At 40.7% G+C, this 16,585-nt stretch overlaps 1 protein-coding gene across 1 annotated transcript; it reads right to left on the bottom strand.

The window, feature by feature from the left end:
• Nucleotides 1-3,295: 3,295 nt before the first annotated feature.
• On the bottom strand, nucleotides 3,296-13,372 carry ythdf3 (YTH N6-methyladenosine RNA binding protein F3). Its single transcript, XM_053488239.1, has 5 exons — nucleotides 12,891-13,372; nucleotides 12,435-12,459; nucleotides 11,791-11,870; nucleotides 9,958-11,598; nucleotides 3,296-3,968 (listed from the first exon to the last, which is right to left on the bottom strand). Exons 1-5 carry the CDS (start codon nucleotides 12,912-12,914, stop codon nucleotides 3,945-3,947), a joined length of 1,794 nt encoding a protein of 597 aa, XP_053344214.1. The 5' UTR covers nucleotides 12,915-13,372; the 3' UTR covers nucleotides 3,296-3,944.
• Nucleotides 13,373-16,585: the final 3,213 nt, after the last annotated feature.

Here is a 16,585-nt window from a genome sequence, read left to right as displayed (position 1 = left end):
AGGAATCACATTTTTAAAGAAATGAATCATGTGTAAGAATCACACGTCAAACGAATCATATCGAAGAATTAGATCTAAAAACAAATGAATCATGTGTAAGAATCAGATTTGTAAAGAAATCAGTCATGTTTAAAAATTGCATGGGCAAAAATAAATCATATGTAGGAAACACATTTTTAAATAAACGAATCATATTGAAGAATAAGATCTGAAAACAAATGAATCATGTATAAGAATCAACTGTGAAAAGAGTTGAATCATATGAGAACCACATGCCAAATTAATCGTATTAAATAATGAGATCTAGAAATAAATGAATCGTGTAAGTGTTACTTTTGAAAACAAATGAACTGCACGCAAGAATAAGATATTAAATGAATCATATGTAAGAATCAAATTAATAAATAAACGAATCATTTGTAAGAATCAAATTAATAAATAAATCATTTGTATAAATCAGATAAACGAATAAGTTTTTGTCTTATTCTGATTAAACTCTAGAAACCATTTGTGAAATAAACAAACCTGTATGTCTGAGCCGAATCAATACTATAGTCTATACTGTATGTGTTCTTAATAAAGTAGACATTTGTTGATATTATTTATATAATTTCAAAAAATAAATGTATCTGTATATTCCGTCTTAATCCCGAATAAAGGATGAGAAAGTGCTCACAATGACTAAGAGCTTCCTATCCAAAGTAAGTAATAAGAGCGAGAGAGCGAACGCAGAGAGACAACTGAAATTAAATCTCCATTTGCATTTTCCAGCTTTGTCTTGTGAGTGAAACGGGTAATTTAGAGGCAGAGCTGTGAGGCCTATTAATAGCATCATCAGTGTTGTTCAAACTCCAAAAAAGTAGTCTAGAGAAAAACACAGAGTGGGACGTGAACATGGAGTCAGAGGTGTAGAGGAGGACAGACTTAATCTCAGTTTTAAGCTTTCGGAGTGCAATTACGACCTCCGGGTACGACACCGAGCCCGGGAACAGAAACATCACCCTCCTGTTTGGACAACGAGGGCGTGGTCCGTGGTTACGGCTTAGAGATCACGTGTTTCCACCTGACACACGTCCAATCAGTAAGAAATCAAACATTTGACTCCTTTTGGTGAGTCGAATCATTTGGTTAAATGATTCACTCACTTATCAATCAGTGTGTTATTTAATAAAGTGCTTGCATGTTCAGGTTTAGAGGAAGTATTTTTAACTGCACACATCAACTGATTCACTGCATCTGGGAAAGAGTCATGAAAAGAATTCAAAGTGTTTGCTCAAGTTTGATAAAAATTCAGAATGCAAAGTCTCACAATTCTGGATTTTTTTATAAAATAAAAAAAAAAAGACAGATTAGAGGTAAAATAAAAACAAAGTGACATCAGAATGAATCAAAAGTGTTAAACTGTACTGTGAGTGAACAGATGGATAGATAGATAGATAGATAGATAGATAGATAGATAGATAGATAGATAGATAGATAGATCTCCCTGTTAAAAGCATTAAAACTATTATAATAAACTTTTAATACATTAATTTCAAAAGAAAGGGCTTTGAACCTGAAATTTGTAAAATTGCCAGTAAAAAGGCTAAATGTTCTTTTTTTTTTTAAAGACAGAAATTCTAAGGTTGAATGCTAAACATTTTGAGCATTTTCTTGATGTTATTTTAGGGATCACATAATATCAGTTGTATGTTTTGCAGATTCAGTGTCAGACCAAAAGCTTAAATAAGACAATGGCGCCCTCTGGTGTGTCATAGTTGTACTGCATTAAATACAGGAGTCTAAAACCATGGAGAAAATAAAGGATTTGAAAATCTAACCAGTGGCAAACACCATCAATCAAAACTTAGGAACTCTTTCTAACTAAGGCATCTAAAAGATCTCCTTTAGACTGTTGAGTTATTAACCGGTGATTTCTCAAAGGAAAGTCTTAGTCCTTTTGTCCTGGGACGAGAATCAGTTTCATCACAGCATGCGGTGGTTTTTGAGGGTTAGGGTTTTTATTTACCTTATTATATAATTCTCATGCCTTTAGTATTATTGTACAAAGTAAAGAAAAAAAAAGGAATTGATCATTTAAACCAAAGCCCCCCTCCCAACTACATTAAAGAAGTTACTCAATGCTTTTTGTTTGTAGGCTCATTTACTGATAAAACACCAGCACAGCTGCAGTCATTTATAACTAACAATTTTCCCTCAAAGCTGCAGATTTTTAGATCAAATCCGCAGCAGTAGCAGCTAAATACTTTATCAGTACAGTGTGACATGTTTAATGACGTTGTAGTGTTTGGTGAAGTTGTGGCACTGAGACACTTTTCGGTTTCCATAAATCTATATTTATTTTTAAAATCGGATTAATCAATCACATCATAATGCAATTAGCATTAGCATCATTACGAAGCATCGATTTACAGTAACCCATACAAACATGGCCACAAATCAAACACACGGGGAGGAAGAGGAGGAAGAGTAGGAGGAAGAGAAGGGACAGACACTTCTTGTTGCAATACTTGTTGACATCCTTCTACTCTGTCCAGAATGCGAATCCAGCCGTGGAAGTGACAGCGGTGCTGCGCTTTACAACAACGGAGAGAGCAAGAGTGAGAGAGAGCGAGAGGGAGAGAGAGAGAGAGACATAGATAGACAGCACTTTTCTGGAGCTATGAAGAAGGCAGCTTGTAATGAAGAAAAAGGAAACGCCAGAGCTGCGCTTTAACACTCGGATGTTGCTGAGGATCAGCAGCCATAAGCAACCGGCACCTTTAACTCTTCTCTAACTTCAACTCAGAGCAATGCATTGTTTTTTTAAATCTAATCATTCATCATAATCAAGGCCTAGATAGATTTTTAATAATATTTCGCATGTCCTCAATATAAATGCTCAATATATATTTAATATAGGTTCAAAATGCCAAAAAAACATAATTCTCATGCAACACGACTAATTTTGGACTGATTATAAGGGGAAAAAATAAATAAGAAATCTGGGGCCTCTAACTTTATATTTAGAAAAAACTTAAAACCATGAGATCGCCGGACATGGATGTTTATTCAGCGAGACACCTAAAGGAGAAAGAAAAAAAAAAGGTGTCGTCACGATCAGAGTCGATACCCGCGGCAGAGGCTCGACCAGGACGAGGCCACGATTCAGAGTGAGGTACTCCTACGACAAATGCACTTCTGGATGATGATCACAGTAATGAGATAAAGTGGGGGAGGAAAAAAAAAAGTGCATTAAACAAATAAAGGCGGGTGGGCGGGGCAGGGTGAAGAAAACGGACACTGTTCCAACTCGTCCAACTCGTGCTTCAATTTAATCAGGTAGGAAGAAAAAAAGGGAAAAAGACAAAAACAACAAAGTAAGATTAAAATGAAATAAATCGGCGCTTTCCTTTTCTCTGTACTGCAGTGGAGGTTCACGAAGCGTCACAGATTCAAGTACGGACGTACAGATTTGTCGTTACACGCTTTCTGTTTCCTCCCAGAGCACTCACTCGTGCTGAACCCAAACAACAACAACAACAAAACAATCAATAGAATAAACAAAAAGGTCTACAAATACAAATAAGTCTGGTGAAATCCTTGAAACCAACTATTTAGGTTAGTCAGTTAATACCAAAACAGGAGTCCGGTGCGAGTTAAGGGTGTCGGTAAGAAGCTTTTTTTTTCTATTTTTTAGGACTGAAAGTGCTTAAAGAGAGTCTATGTGACCGATGTTGTGTTCTTTCGTCGTGAGAACAAGGGGAGATGTGTCTCAAAAAAAAAAAAAAAAAAAAAAAAAAAGGAGAATCGACAGTCCGTGGTCGTCGTGGTGTTAAAGTGTTCGTACATGGTCTTCAGCAGAAAATAGAGCAGAACCCTCGTTCTTCCTCTGTGGTTAGGCAATAATTCAAAGGTTCTACATTATTAGTGTTGACGTTCTAGCAGAACAGACGTCTGAAAGGTTACTGTTTATTTCTAGTTCGCTCCTGCAAAAGAGAAAAGAAAAAGAAACAGAGCGTTAGACACAAAGTTTACAGCAAACTGGTCATGTTAGAGATTTTGTTCCTCCTGAAATAATTTTTAGCTTTTTTATAAGTGTACTGTAAAGCAAAAAGAGAGAGAAGGTGCGACGACGCCCACGAGATAAACTGGGACGCTACGGTATAATCACAGACTCTCACGGAGAGAAGAGAAGAGGAGAGGAGGCGTGCTGTTAAGAAGGTTGAAAACAGTGTGAGGAAATGCAAATCAAGGGGCGTTTCTGTTGCACTACTGTTACGCAATTCTAATTGTGAAGAAATGACGAGATCCGTCCTAAAGGTAGATTAAAATATACAGTAATTCATCAACGCAGGGGGCGCCACTGGTCTTACACACACATTTGCGAATCTTATGGAGTAACATCCGTAGCATTAAAAGTGACGTCCACTAGAGGGCACACCGTAGCCGAGCTTTGTTTTTCTTCATACCACCGCCATCGCGGATTTTCTTGTAATTCTGAACAAATTTAGCAAATACAAGGTGACACAGAATAACGGGAATTTTATAAATGCGTAATGGAGCAACATCACACACTGCACAGCAATCAATGGAAGCTGTGCGAGAATTGTTCAGTAACCGTGTGATCTCAAGATTCGGTAACATTCCCCGGCCCCCTAGATCGTCAGATTTATCCGTTTGTGATTTTTTTTCTTGTGGGGCTACCTCAAGAGTAAAGTGTACACGACTCGACCAAGAACCCTGGATGAGTTAAAACAGAGAATTCGGGATGAAATTCACAGTATCCCAGCTGAGATGTTGCAGCGGTCAATGAGGAATCTCTACAGCAGATTTCAAGAATGTATTCGTACAGGAGGACGCCAACTAAAGGACGTAATTTTAAAAAAATTATAAATTCCATCAATGTTTCGTGAATGGCAAGTTTTAGGTTTCAATTACTATGAATAAAATGTATTTCTTTTATTACTTCTAGTTTTATTGGATTGTAAAAAAGTTTCCAATTTTTTTGTGTCACCTTGTGTGATCTACAAGGAATGCTGTGTGGTGAGAATAGTTTAGAGATCGCCATCTGCAGGATTTTAGAAGAACTGCAACATTTTACAACCTCCACTGTAAACAGATCAAGAATTAGGATATGTAGATGAATTCATCCTCCCCCCAATCTCTAGTGATTCAAGACGTTAGTTTGTTAGATTTAGATGCTTTTTAATGTTTTAGCCTTTACTATATACAATTCAACAGCTGTTTACTTTGAACGCTAACAGGCATCATATGGAATACAGGTAGTCCACAATTTACGAAAAAGCCGTTCATAAGTCGGATTTGTCCGTAAGTCAGACAAAGTAAGTCTTTACACCTTTGATACAAATATATAACGTAAATCATATACATTGTTTTTGCATCTACCAATGTTCATATCTGTGGAAATTCATAACTCGAATGTTCGCAAATCAGGGACTCCCAGTACAATGTATAGAATAACAGCGACGTCTCTCTTTCTGTCAAGAGAAATGAGCAGAATTTTTTTCCGACTCAGAGTGTGTGCGCGTGGCGCTCATGTGTGAGACGAGTCTTCCCGTCTCGCACTGCAGGTCACTAATATGAAGTGGACAGATGAGAATAAAACCCATCAACCCCTGTGACAGCTTGGCTTCAGGCTCGCCCGTTCCACCGTCCCAAAATATTCATGAGCGAGTAACACGGGGCAGATTATCCATCCTGTGGTGTGTGTGTGTGTGGGCAGGGGAGCTGAGAGCTGTGTCAGCACACACACACACAGAGTGAGAGAAAGAGAGCACTGCGCTCACATCACTCTTGTTCCTTAGCACTGAAAGCACAGTCAGGGCTGGAGAGATAATAAATATTTTATTCCAAAATTTAACAGCTAACGAAGTACGTGCCGATCCTAAAGGTCTTGAAGATTTTTTTTTTTTATGAGTTTAAAAAAATAATCAATGTTGGGTATAATTCTGATTATTACACACAGTAAAGACAGAGAAATATATTCAGTTAAATAATTAAATTTTTCACATGACTTCATGTAATCGCCGCACTGACTCCAACATTTAATTTTAAATTAAACATGTTTGCATTTGAGATGGTAAAATACTGCAGTTCCTCTAAAATCCTCCAGGTGGCAGAAAATAGCACGTCCTGTGTAGTAGAAGTGAATTATATGTTGAGAACTGTTAAAAAATAATAATAATAAATAAATTTTAACAGATCAATATCAAATCAGGATATTTATAAAATCCTGACGCTTAATGAATCACAATACAAGTTGAATCTACACGTTTTATTCCATTTATTCAAGAGCGCACCATGTATACGAACGCCTCGGTGTTTCTCATGGTTCTGACTTTTATAACCTAAACAAACCAAAAGAGGTAGGTGTAGTTTGCAAATTAAATTCTTACCACTGATTGGACAAAACAGCCGTCACTCAAGATTACCGATAAGAATTTAATATGTCACAATTCTGCTTTTGATTTATATTGTTTTTTTATATTTATCATTTTTGTTTTCGGATTACTGTTAAGTTAAATGTTCTGTTTTTAAAATATTAATTTAACAAAAATGTTTTCTTTTGCACTTCTCAGCTACTGTAGTGTGGGAAATTAGAGCACACCACCTGCAGGATTACAGAGGAACTGCAACACTTTACCACCTCAAATGCCTGGAGATGCATGAATTGCAATCACAGTACATAATTAATCAATATTTCTCCATCTGTTGTTAACAAGTGAACTTTTCACAACTGCCTCTGAAAGATGTACTTGGTCAGATGACTAGGGCTTGCGATAATATTTCAGGAAGAAACATGAAACGTGGCTGAAATAGTTGAAAAGACAGAGACGAGGGGGAAACAGTAGCAGTTTGTTCTAGCACTGTAATGAAGCGCCGCACACACTGTTAGTTTTGTGCTGTTATAGAAAAATAATTTATAACTGGGTGGCGTTATAGCCGCACACCCGAGTGTTTTGTTCCTCTTAAACATGACACTAGTCAGTCAGGCAATGTGAACAATCCTTAAATAACGGGCCTTTTCTCTCTTTATAGCTGTGCAATGTCTGTGAAAAACAACATGAAAACTGCTCCGCCCGAATCTGACACTGGAGACTCCTTCCACAAGCCGATACTACTGTCGTTAAAGCAACACCTGGTCAGACTGATCAGACTCCCAGCAGCCCTGTGATGAGGTTGTATAACTGCCCCGTTTATGCCGGGAATAGTTCAGGAAGTAAAGCAGAAGAACAGCGAGATACAGTTACATCAACATGGATCATCGGTGCCAGGTCTGTCCACCGAGAGACAACCGATACGAGAGGAAACTCATTAAACAAACGCTGTACATGTAGCAGGAAAAGCTAACGAGCAACATGTTCTCGTGAGCATCATATCCTCGAGGCGGTGATGAATAAACACTCAGTGCGCTGACACACGATCACACGGTCTGTCCGCTCTCAGATTACAAAACCCAGCCCAAAAAAAAAAAAAAAAAACACACACAATGAGAACCAAATTCATGCAGCGTAGATCGAACAAACGACGACTCATCGCAGACTGGATCTGGTTAACCAGATTGAGTGCAATTCAAACAGAAAACCTAGACACACTGTGTAAAATAGCTTTTTAAACATGGCCGCATCAACAATCTTAAAAATGTTAAACAAATAAGACACTACACCTTAAATATGAATGAGAGTAACGAGTCTGCGATAAAACACTTAGCCAAGTATCTAATACACACACACAGGAAAATAACACTTCTGACATTTTCTGGTCCAATATAGCTCCAAATATGAGGAATACATATAGGAAGACATTTTTCTAAACATACATAGAGACTTCTAGAAGACCCTGTAGTTTCCACACGAAATCTAATTGGTCTAATGGTGTGGATCCATTCTGTATAATAGCAGCAGCACCTCTAAAACTGATCCTACCGTACTGTGCAACTCGAATCTTCATATTTTCGGTTCGAAAAGACGAGGGGGAAAAGGGGTCAGAGCCGAGGTATATAAACAACCAATTTTTAAATCTTTAGACACTTTGTGTCTGAATTTGTTCACATTTCTTTTGTTTACTCTATATCATTTAATTTAACTTGGTACGAATGAATGAGGGTTAAGACTTTTGCGCGGTACTGTATACGACACGCTTGTGGAAGGAGTCTCCAGTGTCAGATTCAGGACAGAGCAGTTTGCAGATTTATGTTCTGCTGAGACGCTCGTTCTAATAAGGTTCTATATTAACCATGTGCTACTGTATAACCAGGTAAACCAGGGGTGTGTAAACTTTTTTTTCCCCAAATAGACAAGATAAGTCAACTAAATATTATGTCATATAAAGTAATTATAGCATTAAAAACAAAAGGTTTTGCCTTTTCCTCACTAACATAGATTTAAGATTAATAAGGTTAAGTTATTTATTTGTCAGCACAGTGAAATTATTTCCAGTAACCCAGAGCCTTTACCACGTCTGTTTACACTTCTTTGCAATTTCTCAGTAACATGGCATATTGTGTTGTTTTGTCTTATTTGCTTAAAGACTAGAATAAGAGTCGTAAAAGAACTAACTGTTTATATCCACCATAAGGTAAATGAACTGAAGGAAAAGTCGTTAAAATGTTCCTGTGATGGATAGACAGACGGATACTTAACTGATCTGGAAGAAAATTCCAGAATAGATAATATAGATAACATACGGATGTTGACAGTTAAGATTTTAACGTTAATAATTAATTATGTTTGTTTCGCATAGATTTTTCCGACAAGGGTGCAGTTCAAATGTTGCACATTACATTTATATCTGATAAAAAGCCAAGTTATTCTGAAAACCCTTTTATTTTTATTATAATTACTATGTTTGTTTAAACTAAACTAAAAAGATAGTCCCATTAGAACTTTATAAATTAAACCCAAACTGGGGGGGGGGGGCCTTATCATAGATTAATCAATTACTGATTAATTAACCAGTTCAACCCTTGTATAAGAGGAAGAGAACACTGGAAGAGGAAAATAATCAGCTTCAAGATGTTAACTATAATTCCGCTCCATTACACCACGTGGTTATTGATTATTTTTCTATAACTGCATGACAGCAGGTGTTTTTCTTCCTTACCGATCAGATCAGCTCAGATAGCTTTTTTCAGCCGTCATTTAGGTTTCCTAGCAACCAAAACATCTGACTGCAGACATTACCTAAATAACCCTAAATTACATTTCAGATCAATTTTTTTTTTCCCCCATCCTTGCCTGGGGGCTGTCCTGATTTGGGAATTTGGGATTACGCAACATCAGTCCTTGCCATGAGGAAGGTAAAGTTTTTTTTTTTTTTTTATAATTAAAAAAAGGATATCCTTTAATTCCTCTCCATGCGATCCAGCCACAGTTTTAATCAACTCGGGAAGGAAATCAGACAAAAACCCAATACTCCAAAGTGCTGACCTTGCATGCACAAAGACAGTAAATGGTTGCGTAACCTCCACTATTGATTTAATATCATCATTTTTAATTAAGATCTGAGCCAAATTGTGCACAAAGGTGATTAAAACTTGAAACCTCGCTTCTTCTCTGAACGTAATGTGACCTGTGATTAAAACCACCAAGTTGAGTTTAACACTGTACATTAAATGGACGAGGAAAAAAAATAAATCAAAACAAATGAAGAGAAGTGTGAAAAGGGGTCGAGGTTGGAGTGACATTCTGGATCTTTAAATATTTGCGTTGCTCACTTTATTCTGTCAGCGTCTGGTGATCTCCCGTAACGTTAAAGCCGTTTCTCTCCTTACCGACTCATTATCTTTTATTATCACCATCAAAAAAAATTTATAATAATTTTTTTACAACCTGTTCCTAAATTTAAATTTTACCCAACAATGACGTGTCTGTCTTTGAAGCGTGTGCACTCTATAAACTCAGCTTTTTAAATTTACAGCACCATCATCCTGAAGGTTTTCCAAGAAACACTCACCCTTCGTATGGCTTCCTCTTCCTCCTGGCGTTTTTCGTAATGTGCAAAATCGTCAAAGATCGAGGTGGTATGCTTGAAAGTGGCGATTATTTTAAGCACTTGCTTGGCCTTTTCCAGAGGCACCTCCTGAGTGTCCCTGGAGTTGGTGACCGGCTTGTTGTCGTTGTTCTCCAGGCGGATGTGCCGCAGCTGGTTGTTGGGCACATCCTTGACGAAGATCCACTTGACCTCGAACTTCCCCTTCCACTTGTCCTGAGACCAGACCCCTGCGTACGCGTTGTAGTCCACGGGAGACTTCATCTCGGCCACGCCGCAGAAGTGCCCGCTGCCGTTGACGCTGAACAGAAGGTAGAGCGGGCCCTTGGCAGCCAGTGAGCGGTACGCCGCGTCCAGCCGCTTGTTGCCGTGCTCTGTGCTGCACCAGATCGAGTACTTGATGGAACGGTGGATGTCGTCCTCGGAGTAGCTCTTAATGATGAACACGCGTCCGTTCTTTACGTTCCAGTCGAAGTCTTTGGGGTTGTAGCTGTTGAGAGCTTTGAGCTTCTCCAGCACCGGGTGGAGCTCGCCAGGAGCAGACGGGGAGGCACTCAGAGGTATGCCGGGGCCCAGACAGAAGTTCTCCTGGCCCCCGCTCTGGTTAAACGTGGCCACTCTGTTCCTCGGTGCAATCCAACGGTTCTGAGGTGGTGCATTCTGCTGAGGGAGAGGATGCTGGGGCTGAGGAGGACCAGGTTGGGACGGATGGTGCTGAAGGGGATGTGGTGGACCTGGTTGAAGCTGTGGAGGTGGTTGGTGGGACTGAAGCTGGAGCTGCTGCGGTTGAGGAGGCATTAAGGGCTGGGGCTGAGCTAAAATCTGTGGTTGCACCAGAGGTTGAGGCGGCAGCATCTGTTGAGCAAGCGGTGGTTTTGTGATGGACACTTTGTCATCCCAAGTTCCAATGTTCATGTTATGCTTTATAGGTGGAGGAGGAATGGTGACACCACTTCCCATGCATGGATTAGGCTTAGGTTTGAGTTTGGGCTGAGGTTTAGCTGGTTTCCTAGCTATGGCTGCCCAAGATGTAGGCTTGGGAGCTGAGGAGCTAACAGGAGGCACACTGTTGGCTGCCATGCTGCTCATGCCAGCAGTTCCTCCAAGAGGGGAGCCAACAGTTTTGGTGACGGCTGCCATGTCCGATCCGAGCTTGAGCCCGGCCATGCCTTGATCAATGCTGCTCAGTGGAAGACCCTTGCTGAGCTGCGTGTCGCTGCCAAAGCCGGCCTGTCCATCTGCTATAGCCCTGCCCAGAGAGCTGGGCGCGTAACCGTAGCTGCTGCTGTACGCCGAGCTCTGGGTCGACTGGCCCTGAGAGCCACTGGTGCCCCAGGTGGAAAAGTCTGCATTGCCGGGAAAGAAGTTAAATCCGTGTTGACTAAGAAAGGGGGGCGTGTTGCCTAGAGCACCAGGCTGGCTAAATACTCCATCAGGGATAAAATGGTGCTCGCCATTGCTCATCTGTCCATAAGTTGTCAGGTAGGGCATGGGAGGGTCACCGGCAGTGGACCACGCAGCTTCACCCAGGGAGTACGGAAATCCGATGGACGGGGCATAGTAGCTGGGCATGTAGGGGTCAGACATTGGTGGGTAGCTATTACTCTGCAAGGGGAGTCATAAAAATCCATTACAAGTGATTAAAATAATTAAATCGTACAAGAAAAGCCAAATACAGAGATCTGTGAGCCTTTACTTCAACAATAAACTATTTGTTCGCTCTGGACCCGAAGGAAATCGTCACCATTTTGCAAATATTTTAACAACATTATTTTAAAGTTAGTATTTCCAGCTCACCTGATTTGTCTGGCTGCTTAAGTAATTCTCAAAGTCGTCATCGTTTACAGAATCTTTCTGATGCATCGATCCGTTTTGCACTGCAGGAGAAAGAAAAGTCAAATGTTATAAGCCACACTAACAGTTCAGACTCGTGTTGCTTGTATTAGATTGTTTTACTGATGACACTGAGACTTGGAGTACTGATTTGAACAACTATTGAAACTGTACAAAATATTTGGTGCAAAAACCGACCCCCGGGCGAGTACCGAGTGCCGACCACCGACCGAGTACCGACCCCCGACCGAGTACCAAAAATGTGTACCATTACTTCACCTTTGGTTATAAACCAGTACCAAAACTCAAGCCACAGTAAAGAATTAGTACCATTAATTCAGAATGGGTTATAAATTAGTACCAGAACTCAACATGCAGGACAACTCTGATACAACTATTTAATATTTAGGAACAGATAACCTCAGTAACCATTCTTGATGTTTAATGTCAGATTCAGTGGAGTACCAGTACCTCAGTACTGAGCACTTTAATGCCTCTCTGTCTAAAAGGGTTAAATAACATTGTGATAAAACTGATAGCAGAACTGATATAACATACAGAATAACAACCCAGACTATGATATGGAGTGGAGTGTAAAGAACACTTACCTTTATTTCCTTGGCCTTTAGGTCTCTGTACAGATGAGTGGAGAGAGAGAGAGAGAGAGAGAGAGAGAGAGACACTGAGTAATGTGTACATGTTTACTGGAAGCTGCTGCAGACACCAGACGAGTGTTTTCCAGCACAGGCCTGCAGTCAGCTCTCAGCTCTGCCAGGCTCACAATCAGATTAACATCAAATCGCAGACTGCGGCGCAAAAGTTTTGGCACCCACAATAACCACTTTTTTTTTTTTTATATGTTTCATGCTGTTAAAACAACATTTGTCTATACAGATATCTCACACACACACACACACACAAACAGTGGATGACCACTTCGGCTCGGCTCAGGCATCACCTGGTTAGCTGGTCAGTTAGCATGCTATCCAGCACTACCACAGCAGAGCGTTATGATTAGCTTAGCTTTCTAGCAGTGAAGAGCTCAGAAACGGCGAAGTGTTCACCTGATCAACAGTTGTGGCAGACATCCTCCTCCACGAGCCCCGAGCCGCGTGATGATGCACTGCACTCCTCTCGCTCTTAAGCCGGATGATTATTATCGTCGTTATTATTAATGAATATGATATTGTGATTAATATTCTTTTTAAATCCTCTTCCTTCCTCTCGGCTTCAGCCAATCAGACTCCACGCACGCGCGGGGCTTTAAACACGCTGATCCTGAGCGCGGAGGTGACGCGCGGGCGGCGGCTCGTATGTGTCCTCGGCGGTGACCGGAGCCTGACTGTCTCGGTAACATTCACCCCGGGACGGTGGAAGTGACTGTTAGACGCTTAGAAGATTCCCCCCGCTGCTCTGTGCCACAATGGCGGATGGGTTACTGCTCTCACTTCCGGTTCAAGGCTGACCTTCCGTCTGTGACGTCAGCGCACGCGCTGCGTGCCTCGTTCCGCCATGTTTGAACTCGTCAGTGAGAGCGGGGCACATGGTGTAATTAAACATCATTATTATAAAAAGAAATACCAGTTCATTTTGCATTTTTATTTTTTAAACACTTTCAGATAAAGTTGTAACCCTAGTTTTGTACATGTAATACACTTCAACCATTCGATTTGACTCACAAATTTATTCCTGTTCCAGCGGTACCTAGGCATCTGAATTTACCTGTTCAGTGCCCCGATTAAATCGACCAATCAGATTTTGGCATTGCTGTGACGCTGCATCGTTTGACCAATCGTTTCTCTGCATGGGCGGGGCTTCGTTGTTAATCTTTCTCCAATGGTGCTACACAAAAGGGAAAAAAATTTAATTACTGTAAACACAAACAAAGAAATAAACAATAAGGAAGAAATAGTCTTACTCTAGTAAAGCATATTGATAATTTTTATGTAAATATATTATGTATGAATATTAGGTAACTGAACACACAGATCACACTTATTTATTAATAGCAATGAATAAATTTCAGGTCATGAGGATGTGAAGTGCTGATTGATAATCATTTGAAGTTTATGTAATTTAATGTGATTTAATAAACTTTTCCTATGAAATCAGTGTACATTTCTGTAACGTTATTGACTTTCCTGTGAGCTTCTGTAACAGTTTCCGAGGAGCAGCTTAATTACTTTAAATTCTCTGAGCCTCTGTACATTCAGGTTAATAAAGTACGCGTGTGAATGATGAGTTCATGCTTCAGAAATGGGATTTAATGTATGAAAACAAATCCTAATGACACACCATGACACTCAGATTGCAAACACTTTACCTGTGTGTGACCATGAGCATGTAAATAATATCGTGTTCACGTGCACAAGAGATGGAGATACGTATTTAATCACATATGACAACATTTGGAAAAATCCACGATCCACAATTGTCTACATCCTCTCTATACTGGAGAAGGACAGTCTGCTGGGGTAAGAGTCTCTGTCTCTTTATATGTAACATTAACACCTTTAATCAGCTGCCTGTTTCATAAGGTACATCGTGTCCTGTTACGTCTCTTACAGCAGTCAGATGAAGATGTTTTCAGGTTTTATATCCTTTAAGTGGCCTGAGAGTCCTGCGCTTCGGCCCTCTCCTGCGCAGCTCAACACCATACCCGATGGGGGTATGTTAGAATCTAGCTTTTGTACAAACACTAGTGTGATTACTACAGATGCTTATCCTTTTTCAGATGAATTGAACAGAATAATTGTCTGTTTGTTTAACAGCTGCGTTTGTGTCACGGTACGTCGTGGGAGAGCTGCTGGGAGAAGGAGGCTTCGGCTCGGTCTACGCTGGAGTGAGGAAGGCAGATGGGAAACCGGTCAGTCGTGTGCACATATACACTTAATTACATTCAAATGGAAATGAACAGGAATTCACAATTTGCCTAATTATGCTTGTTAAATGTGAACACGAGGCTAATAAATATGTGGCCAAGTCTGCCTGCAAGGAGTACATCAGCAAGGTATGTAAACCTCCTTTACACTTCACAGTCAGGTCTCAGACACCTCTCCCACCAAACCCGTGCTGACCCGAGTTCTCATTTCAGCCTGTAGAAACAAAAAGGCTGCCTCTGGAGGTCGCGTTGATGCAGATGGCATCCATGGCACCTCGCTGTGAGAACCTGGTGAAGCTGCTGGACTGGTGTAAGGTGTGGTTCTGGAGCGACCCAGTCCCTGCATGGACCTGCACGAGTTCTGCACGCGTATCAACAGTCCACTGTCATGTCGTGCGGCAGGTGGTTCAGGCGGCTCGGCACTGGTCCTTCACCGCGACATCAAACCGGAGAACCTTCTCATCAATATCGACATGCTCCAGGTGAAGCTGATTGACTTCGGATGTGTTGTTGTTAAAGAACTCGTTCTACACGAGGTTTGCAGGTGAGCGTAGAATACATATGAGACAGAATCCAAGAGAACGCAGCGGAGAAACATTGTTCAGAGATCTCTGTTTTTTTCTTAGGAATGCTGGTATACTCTCCTCCAGGGTGGGTACGAGACAGACGGTACACGGGACGTCCTGCTACCATCTGGAGTCTGGGGGTGCTCCTGTTTGACCTGGTCTGCGGAAACATCCCCTTTTAGACCCCAAAGGAAATAGTCGAAGAGGACATCCCACCACCTCGTCATCTGTCTAGCGGTGAGAAAATGCAGAAGCGTCACTTTTAGACCTGTAACATAAAAGCTCCAAAACCTGCACACCAAAATGATTTAAAATATATAATAATTCATGGTTACTCACTATCTCATCCCCGACTGTACGCCGAGCTCTGGGTCGACTGGCCCTGAGAGCCACTGGTGCCCCAGGTGGAAAAGTCTGCATTGCCGGGAAAGAAGTCACAGACTGTAAAACACTGATCTTGTGGTGCCTGGAGAAGGACCCTTACCACCCCGGAGGACATCAGCGACCACGTGTGGTTCACGGACAGTCTGGAGTTAAACACTGAAAGCGATGTGGAGGACATTCTAACAAACAAAAACTCACAAATCAATAGTCTATGTAAATCCTACGTGCCTTTAAGAATTACACCCCAGGCTGGTATTTTAATGTATTATATAAATAAAAAATGTCATTTTAGTTCTATTAGAACAAAAAATCTTGTAGTAGTTATGATTTTATGTTTTATTTAATTGATTAATTTGATTTGTAAATTGCACTTCCACTAACATGGACAAACTAAGCGTTTATTAAAATCAGTTTCCTTTTAAGGAAAAGGGGTGGAGCCTTGTTTTGTTTAGGGCGGATCTTATCTTTACAAAACAAAATCAGAAAAAACTTAAATGCAATAATCTAATATGAACAGCCACTTGATGCATCCTGTGCGCTGTAGATCAGTTTTACTGCAGTGGATGGAGATCTGTTCGATGCTCAGGTGACTGGATGTAGGAGGAGATCCACTGGAGGGAGTGTAAGGGCTGAACTGGATTTAGCAGAAAACACAGTGGGTGCATTTTCTTGGGTAAGAAATAAATCCCAGGTTGCATGTTGAGTAACCACACAAACAACACGCAAGGATTAATAATGCTGGTGTCGTCCAATCAGCTTCATCCCTCCCTTCAGATCCAGCCTTCCGTGTGTGTGTGTGTGTGTGTGTGTGTGCTTTACTACGAGCCTCATGTCGTGTCTTATATTCAGACGTATTCAGCTCACCAGAGTGTCTGATTCTCCTCCCAGCTTTTCCTCCAGTAATGATGGATCTTTGGCGGTTTATGGT

Source organism: Clarias gariepinus, chromosome 26 (genome assembly GCF_024256425.1).
Source record: "Clarias gariepinus isolate MV-2021 ecotype Netherlands chromosome 26, CGAR_prim_01v2, whole genome shotgun sequence".
In the NCBI taxonomy this organism is placed as follows: Eukaryota; Metazoa; Chordata; class Actinopteri; order Siluriformes; family Clariidae; genus Clarias; species Clarias gariepinus.
The sequence above is the reverse complement of the archived record's forward strand: the minus strand, read 5'-3'. Positions and strand labels throughout refer to the sequence as shown.